The 9,553-nt window shown below is 48.5% G+C and overlaps 1 protein-coding gene across 2 annotated transcripts in view; it reads left to right on the top strand.

Annotated features, from left to right (window-relative positions):
- The first annotated feature begins 280 nt into the window (after positions 1–280).
- The window catches only part of LOC138447868 (complement C3-like), a 1,306,650-nt gene continuing 1,297,377 nt past the window's right edge, over positions 281–9,553 (top strand). For both annotated transcript variants that reach the window (XM_069604330.1, XM_069604329.1), the window contains exon 1: positions 281–439. In XM_069604330.1, the coding sequence (XP_069460431.1) occupies positions 369–439 (71 nt within the window). In that variant the 5' untranslated portion in view covers positions 281–368. The remainder of the gene's footprint in view (positions 440–9,553) is intronic.

Genomic DNA, 9,553 nt, shown 5'->3' with positions numbered 1-9,553 from the left:
GTCGTCTATTCCACTGTGGCGCAATTGCCAAGCAATCTCCCCTCGCAGGGGAAAGCCCGGGCACTTAATCTCCATATAGTTACACAATGCTGCCATTGTGTCATGCGTAAAGGAGCTTCTGCGCAGAATGCAGCGACTTGCGCAACACGGGCTCAGTTGTAAATATTGGCAGAGCATATGTGCTCAGGCGTGAAGAAAGATTGGGGCCGAGGGGCTGCCCCGGTGACCTCACTCACGTGCCTCCTCGGCTGTAACTCATTAATTGCTGGCATGTTTGCAGATTTCTTCAGTTTGCTTAGGGCTTGTGGAGGCAGAGAGAAAGCTCCGCGGAGCCCAGAAGGCAGCCACCAAGTTCTCCGGGCCACACCATGGGGGCACAGGCTCTGCTGCTGCTGCTGCTGCTGCTGGGGCTAACGGCACTCGCCCACTGCCAACCACTGTGAGTACAGGGCGTGCCCAGTCTCTGTCAATCGCTTATTCGGGTGGACACGGAAGAGATCCATAGTCTTAATAAGAGCATAAGAGTAGGGATAGTATACAATGTATTAAGTGGCGCAGAAGTGTATGTAAATTATCCACTGTTTTAACTCCAGCATACGGGTAGAGAAGTTAACCACAGTCTTAACTGCAGCAGAAGGTCAGGGACAGTAACCACAGTCTTAACAGGATCTTAAGGGTAGGGACGTTTTCCACAGTCTTAACTGGAGCAGAAGGGTGGGGAAGTTGTCAACAGTTTAACTTTAGCAGAAGGGTAGGGAATCTGTCCACATTCTTAACTCGAGTAGAAGGGTGGGATAGTTGTCCACATTCTTAACTCGAGCAGAAGGGTAGGGAAGTTGTCCACATTCTTAACTCGAGCAGAAGGGTAGGGAAGTTGTCCACATTCTTAACTCGAGCAGAAGGGTGGGATAGTTGTCCACATTCTTAACTCGAGCAGAAGGGTAGGGAAGTTGTCCACATTCTTAACTCGAGCAGAAGGGTGGGATAGTTGTCCACATTCTTAACTCGAGTAGAAGGGTGGGATAGTTGTCCACATTCTTAACTCGAGCAGAAGGGTGGGATAGTTGTCCACATTCTTAACTCGAGCAGAAGGGTAGGGAAGTTGTCCACATTCTTAACTCGAGCAGAAGGGTGGGGTAGTTGTCCACATTCTTAACTGGAGCATAAGGGTAGGGAAGTTGTCCACATTCTTAACTGGAGCAGAAGGGTAGGGAAGTTATCCACAGTCCTAACTGGCACTGAAGGGAAGGGAAGTTGTCTATACCCGTACCTGGAGCCTGTCAGCAGGGAAGTTATCTGAAGGTAGGTGACTTATTCGCAGTCTTGAATGGAGTTTGAGGGTAGGGCAGTAGCGACTCTGGAAACCGACATGTGGGACACACGAGATAGAACTAAGATCGGAGTAGGGGCAGGAACAAACAAGGATCAACAGGCGAACGTGGCTTAAGTAAGCATATATGTGCCCAAGCTGTTAGTATTTATATCAAAAATGAAATGACATCATGTGAGTTCAGAGTTGGTTTCCGGCAGTAAAAGGTTTGCATCAAGTTAATGTGCGCTCTAAACAATAAACCTAGCTTCAATGATTGCAAAAAGGCCGCAAACAACGTGCAAAGGTCTTACAAGTGTTTAGCAATCGACAATCGCCCCCACTCTTCCACTTCATCGTGGATCTTCAAGGTCCAACGCACGGCACCTTGAATCGCACTCTAGCCAAACTTACAAATTACAACCCCAACAGGTAAGTTAAAGCAACGTTCAGTATAAACCATTTCCATTATTTCAAGTTTAGCAATAATAAGAATAATATGACTTATTTCGAGCACTTCCTGGTGGATACCTCCACCGTCTAACTGGCCTTTTGGCGCGTGGTTCTGCCAAATAAAGAGGGGTTGGCCATAAGGAAGGGGCAGGTGCAAAACACGGCGTTGATAAGTGCAGGTCAGAAGTAGCAGACTCGTAAGTACCACTATGATTTTACGTGGTTTGTGGCTTCAATGAGCCCTGAGCTGCTCCCCCATGAACCCCATGTGGTTGGAGGGGTGCTAATAGGCACAAGTCTACGCAGGGGGGTGGGGGGGAGCGTGTGTGTGTGTCGTTGCCTGGGCATTGAGGCCCATAGTTTGGATGGTAAGTAAGCCAGAGAAGAAAGACCTTCCCGGTACTGAATTTCTCAGCTTTCGAAGGCTGCAGAGCCAAGTCGACTCTGCCAGAATTCAAATGTGTGACTGTGGGCTGCACACAGCTGTCAGAGGCAAGTAATTAGTAAGAAATCATGCAGGCAGACGTATCCTCGATTTGCAAGAATCTACCATTATTCATGCACTTCAGTCCCTACTAGTCTGGCTCCCGATAGACAGCGAAGGGTCCGCTTTCAAACTTTTGCATAGGCTGACAGGCAACATAGATTTCAGGGTCGGAAATATCTATGGAAACCTCAGAATTTGGGGTTCACTTGGAAGAAATCATTCCAAACATAAACGTTTAGGAGGCAAAGTCATGGGTGTGGGAGGGAATGCGATATAGAAAATAGGCAAGCATTAAAACTTGCAATGCAGGTGGGTCAGGTGAGTGAGGTCAGTGTGGGAGCGAGAAAAGGGGAAGGTGCATGTTTAGGTGAATCTTGCAATTTCTGTAACTGTTCGGACTCCTACGACCCGTCCCATTTCCTCCATACTACATGGGGCGTCCCTCGTTAGGACGGAAACGGAACCTTTTTCACCAAAAATTATTTTCCCCTTAAAAATTAGTTGCACGTGGGGACGTTGCCCCAGGAGCATGCGCTCCCCTGACTCCGCCCTCCAGCGCCACACCTCCGTCCTATTGTCCACATCGACGGGAGCGGACCTGCTCCATCTGCGCTGTGGTTGGGGCTTTTTTCCCTCCTAATTCCACGCATTTCTCTCTTCCCCATGGACCTTGGTCCCACTGCTTTTAAAAATATTTTCTAATTCCTCTGAACTTTGGGACACACTGCCCTCTGGTGTCTCGCCGCTCCCCGACGCATGTCGGCCATGGCAGCCTTTATTTACTCGGTGCCCTTCTTGCAACAGATTATTTCCGACGTTGGACCTTATTAGGCAGAATCCTGTGCAGTTCCCTTGGGGACCACTGCAAAAAGATTAAGACTACAGGAGAAAGCAGTAAACCCAATTGGTAGCACTCTGCACCCCCATATTTACGTGGTAGCTGTGGCTGAGCAGTCAGACTTCTCTCAAGAAGAGTTAGGCAGTATACAGAGTATACACAATAGGGCTACAAACACAGTAGAGCAACCAAACACTGACCAGAGCTTTGTATCAAAAGTAGATAATTATTTGTTTAACACACACTTTAGAAAATACACTAGCACTATAAATCAAAAGCAATTTCTAACACAATCAGAAAAGTACACACACCTCCCTTAGCAATTACTAGACAAGTCTAAGTCAAAACAACCCTTTTCGGCAAAACAGAGGTGAGAGCGTAACTTAGATGGCACTCCAATAATTAACTAGAAGGGAGAGAAAAAGGCAGGCCATAAAGATAAAACAGTTCCCAACACTTTTAAGAGACCAAAACAAGTTAGTGAAGGCAGAGTCTACTGTAGAGCCAAAGTTCATGGGCCAGGCCCACTTTAAATGGAGCAAGGTGAAATGTGCCCAAGATCACACAGTTGAGAAATGCATTCAAGTATTTGTAGAAATGTTCAAAAGAGGTTGGGGTGGTTCAAAAGATAAAGGTAGAAGGTCTGGGGGCCAACCCAGTTGGAAAGCCAAGGATTTAAGGGTCACCTTGAGCAAACCGAAGAAAGGGAGGCCAGGTGGAACACAGTACCTTTAAAGTTGAGGAAGCTCCAACGGTGGCAGTTGCTCCTGGCAGCGGGTGCAGTTCGTGGTTTCGAACAGGGGAAGAGAGGATCTCGTCGAGGAGGAAACTTGGAGTCGTTCTACTGCCCAGGGAAGAAACCAGCCGCAGAGTTCGTCGGTTAAAAGGTGCGTTCCTGGTATTCGCGGTCACAGTGGTGAAGCTTGGCTATCCGGCCGCCGGGGTGTTTGGCTCTGGCGAGTTGACCAAGAGACGTCCTGGAAGGCGAAATGGCGAACTGGTTGATCCCACCAGCTCAGAGGAAGAAGACTCTTTCAGCAGAAGATCTTTTCTTGTCGTCGGGAAAGTGGTGAGGTCATTGCAGCAGGGCTCCACCGCTGGTGTCGTCGTTGCAGATGGCTCAGCTTCTAACCTCTTCAGATTTCTTAGGTCCTGTGGCGACTTCTCAAGTTCCAGTCCCAAAAGCCCTGCTTTTAAGCAGAATAAACCCCATTCAACAGCCTAGCTGTCACTCAAAAATGCTAAGTGGTGAGCCGGGCGGCTCACCACTGGCCCAATCAGAACAGAGTGCGACTTGGTTTGCTAAGGCAACGCAGTCCAGGGTGCCAATTCCCCCACCCACACATCCTGTGGAACCCAGACAGAGTGGCACCAGGTGGAGGGCTTCTGTGGAGAAGCCCGCCAAAAAGTGGAACAAAGGGCCCAACCTTGGTTGGAGTTACAGAGACGGACACAAACGCCATTTTAGAAAAGAGTTCTGGAAAAAAGACCCAACCGGGGATTTAATATTAAATAAATAAACCAGCGGTATCTTTAACATTGCACCAAAAAGTGGTGCGTTTAAAATCAATGGGAAAATCCCATAGGAAATATTCTGGTGGAATATTTTGCGTGGTAACCACTGCCACCAGCCAGAAACTCGACAAGGGGGGACTGGACAGTGCCCCCTTGGAAACAGAACCAGGGGCAATCTAATTAACCCCTTCTAGTACTTCCACAATATGATGGTTTGTACTGGTTCTGTTCACAATTTTGGACTAGTAAAATCAATGGTGACTTTACATGCCCTGGGAGACGGTAGTCAGTCCCAGGGTATGGAGTCTATGTTTGGGGGTCACTATGACACCCCTGTGTTACTGCACTGAGGGTGCTGTGTAACACATACACTAAAAACAAATGATACCCTGTGGAGTAAAAGACCCCATAGCCCATAAGCACACAAAAAGTCAAAGACATACCTCAAATCATGCCTAAGAGTGGGAGGAAAAGAGTCTCACTGTTAGCAGGAGAAAAAAACAAACCCCAAAAATCCAGCAAAGCTGCCGGGGGACTCACTAGGTTTGGGAAATTAGCCTTATAAGAGAATTCTCCCTAACACTCACCACCCCCCCCCCCAGACTAAGGGACAGGAGGATTGAATCCTCTCCTGGATGAATCTCATACCTCTAGTCGGTTACAAATACCCTAGAGAGACCATCAGCATTTTGCTGGTGACACCTTGACCTGTGTTCAATGGAAAAATCAAAGGTTTTCCTTTGTAAGCTATATGACCTACAGACCCTTTGAGAAACATCTTCCTTGTTAATTCTATAGGGGATCTGGTTGATCAGTCCCTCAGAAGTTGGTACAACCTCTGAACCTGTGTTAGGCTTTTTCAAGAGGTCCTTATAAAGGATTCCCTTAGATCTAGAGGGGCCTCCAAGGTTCCTCACCACCTCTCTGTTGGGAGCAGGTTGGATCTCAGGCCTCTTGGTTGGAGGGGTTGGGGTTAGGCAATCTACCTGCTTCCCATTCCTCTTAGATCTTACCTCACCTACTTTAGGAGCTCCACTCCCAATACTAGGATTTGGGTTGGAGTCTTCAGTAGAAGGTCCAACAGTCTGAAGGTTTTTGGCCTTAGACCTTTCTTTTCTGGTTATCCACCAGCACTGAGAATTACCAGTTCTCTTAGGCCTAGGTAGGGGTCCAGTTGGTCTATCCCCCTCTTCCTCAGAAGCAGGGGGAGTCAGAGACTCTAAAACTGGGGGAACAATGATGGAGCTTGGTTCGGGCTCCCATTTCCCTAACATTTTAGCCTGAAACTTGCCTGGGTTAGAGGTCAACTCACTAACACCAGGGCTTGTAGTGGGGTTCTCAGTAGAGGTTCCCACAGGCTTAGAGTGGTCCCTTAAGGTGGCCTCTCTAGTCAATTTGGTTAGGTTCTGCTGTTCCATACTGGAAGGCCTGGGGGTACTGGACACTACTCCTAAAGTTCTTAGGTCACTCCCCAACAGGACTCTCCCAGGCACATCAGTCTTAACACTGACAGGAATCCTCACTTGCATGTTATTACACTGAATGAGGGCTGGTAGAAAAGGAACCATCTGGACAGGACCTCCAGAAAATTTAGTGGGCCCTTTGGGTGCCTTAGCAACATCCTCAGGCTTGAAAAAGCTTTCATCCACTACTGTTCTGCTGGCCCCAGTGTCTCTCCTGGCAGGAGTATCCTGGCCATTGACAAGAACACTGTCCAAGTAATATATTTTAGAGTTTGCTGGTAGGGAGTCATAGATTTCGCCTATTCTGGTTGCTAACCAGACCCATAGGCTCTAAGGATACAGTTGCTTGAAGACTCAAAGGGTCTTCAGCAAAGACTTCAAAGTGAGCACTAGCCACTTGTACTTCCTCCTCAGGAGTGAAGGCTAAGGAGACTGTGCTGATCCCTGTAGGTCTACCCACTGGCGTAACAGGGGCCCCCGCAGCCCCCGCGGTGCGGGGGGGCCCGCGGTGTGGGGGGCCCCACCAGCACATGGCTGGGAGGGGGCCCCAGTAAAAAAAAAAAAAAAAAAAATATTTTTTTCTAAAAAAAAAAATGTTTCTTTTGAAATTCACTCTGCATTCATAAAGAACATTTCTGTAACAGAAATAATTTCTTTATGAAGGCAGAGTGACTACAAAAAGAAACTTTCTTTTTGAAGTCTGAGGGCCGCCGTAGCCCATGACATGGAAGACCCTAGGCTGGAGGCCTCCATGTCATGGGTGGGGGAGGGGGGGGTGGGGAACCCTATGCCTTCAAAAAGAAATTGTTTGTTTTTGAAGCCACTCAGCCATCATAAAGAAATTATTTTGATTATGGTTCGGTCCTTAACTGAAATAATTTCTTAATGAAGTTATAGTGACTTAAAAAAGAAACAATGGGGCTCATTCTGACCATGCCGGTCCGGAAACAACGGTGCTGGTAAGGTTACAGGCACTGTTGTTTCCGGACCGGCATATTACAGGTCTGCCTGGTGGGGCTGCCGTGCCCGACAGGTCTGACCCTGCCAGGCACAGCAGCCACGGTAGGCAGACCTGTCACGGAAGCACCGGCACCGTTAACAATGGTTCAGGTGCTTCTGTGTCCCCATTCCCGTGGAGTCTGGGGTTTAACGAAATTACCGGCACCTGATTTCCCAGCCGCCGGACTTGAAATAGCACGGTGGCACCGGGAAGTCAGGCCATAGTAATTTTTTATGGGTCTGGCGGCAACCCGCCGGTAGCACCGGCACGGTTACCGCTGGACCCGTAATGAGCCCCAATTTCTTTTTTAAGTACTAGGGCCCCCCCTCAACTCCATGAGGTGTGCGTGTATGAGTCTATGGTGAAAGGGTGCACACTCAAATGTATAGCCGGCTGCCTGTGTGTGTATGGTGAAAGGGTGCACACTTAAATGTATGGGTGGCTGTGGGGGTGTGCCTGCATGGTGAAAGAGTGCACACTTACATGTATAGGTGGCTGCCTGTGTGAGTGTGTGGTGAAAGGGTGCACACTTACATGTATAGGTGGCTGCCTGTGTGAGTGTGTGGTGAAAGGGTGCACACTTACATGTATAGGTGGCTGCCTGTGTGAGTGTGTGGTGAAAGGGTGCACACTTACATGTATAGGTGGCTGCCTGTGTGAGTGTGTGGTGAAAGGGTGCACACTTACATGTATAGGTGGCTGCCTGTGTGAGTGTATGGTGAAAGGGTGCACACTTACATGTATAGGTGGCTGCCTGTGTGAGTGTGTGGTGAAAGGGTGCACACTTACATGTATAGGTGGCTGCCTGTGTGAGTGTGTGGTGAAAGGGTGCACACTTACATGTATAGGTGGCTGCCTGTGTGAGTGTGTGGTGAAAGGGTGCACACTTACATGTATAGGTGGCTGCCTGTGTGAGTGTATGGTGAAAGGGTGCACACTTACATGTATAGGTGGCTGCCTGTGTGAGTGTATGGTGAAAGGGTGCACACATAAATGTATAGGTGGCTGCCTGTGTGAGTGTGTGGTGAAAGGGTGCACACTTACATGTATAGGTGGCTGCCTGTGTGAGTGTATGGTGAAAGGGTGCCCACTTACATGTATAGGTGGCTGCCTGTGTGAGTGTATGGTGAAAGGGTGCACACTTACATGTATAGGTGGCTGCCTGTGTGAGTGTGTGGTGAATGGGTGCACACTTACATGTATAGGTGGCTGCCTGTGTGAGTGTGTGGTGAAAGGGTGCACACTTACATGTATAGGTGGCTGCCTGTGTGAGTGTATGGTGAAAGGGTGCACACTTACATGTATAGGTGGCTGCCTGTGTGAGTGTATGGTGAAAGGGTGCACACTTACATGTATAGGTGGCTGCCTGTGTGAGTGTGTGGTGAAAGGGTGCACACTTACATGTATAGGTGGCTGCCTGTGTGAGTGTGTGGTGAAAGGGTGCACACTTACATGTATAGGTGGCTGCCTGTGTGAGTGTGTGGTGAAAGGGTGCACACTTACATGTATAGGTGGCTGCCTGTGTGAGTGTGTGGTGAAAGGGTGCACACTTACATGTATAGGTGGCTGCCTGTGTGAGTGTGTGGTGAATGGGTGCACACATAAATGTATAGGTGGCTGCCTGTGTGAGTGTGTGGTGAAAGGGTGCACACTTAAATGTGTGGATGACTGGGTGTGTATTAGGTGAATGGTGTGTGTGCTTGTGTACAGGGGCACAAGAAAACCTTCATTTCGGGGGGCTAACCCTTCAAATGTTGGGAGAGGCGCTAACTTCACATGCGGTGGGGAGGGGGAAACTTATTTGTGTGGGCGCATCCAAATTATTTACGCATTTTAATGAGACTATTCTAGTGCAGATTCAATGTTACAAGCAGTTAACTCTCTCCTATAAGTCTCCTGTTCCCTCTCTACCCTTCCAATCACTCCCCTGGCATGCAAGTACTAAACCCACATCACGATTTCAATCGCCTAAACAATGTGGCATTTGAATGCAGGTACTAACAGTGAAATGCTTTACGTTGGTAATTGCTGGGTTCTTGTTAACAGCAAAAACCAGGTGCCGTTTAAAATCTGTGTCCTGTTCGGTGGGGAACTGCTCTAAAGGTTAGCCAAGTTGAGTCAATATAGCCCAAAATGTCAGGGGGGTAGTGCTGAAGCCCAGTCAACTCAATGGTGTTGCGCTACTACTTGTGTTTAATGCCTTGCTTACTCCTAGCCCTATTCTTCCTCGTCCCAGTACTTATAGACGAGGCAGTACGTGTGTTTGAGGCACTCTGCCTCATACAAAAGTACTGGGAAGAGGTAGAGGTACATGGAGGTAATGCCTGATTTAGCTACCTGTAATCTTCATCACTCCTAGTCCCACTGTTCCTCATCCCAGTACTTACCTATGAGGCAAGGAGCCTCATACGAAAGCTCTGGGACAAGGAAGAGGGACGCAGAGGTAATTCTGGGCCAAGGAGCTGATTGTGGAGGTTGGGGTGGTGGG

This window comes from Ambystoma mexicanum, chromosome 3q (assembly GCF_040938575.1).
Source record: "Ambystoma mexicanum isolate Mex_15411 chromosome 3q, UKY_AmexF1_1, whole genome shotgun sequence".
In the NCBI taxonomy this organism is placed as follows: Eukaryota; Metazoa; Chordata; class Amphibia; order Caudata; family Ambystomatidae; genus Ambystoma; species Ambystoma mexicanum.
This window is presented reverse-complemented; position numbering and strand designations above follow the sequence as displayed.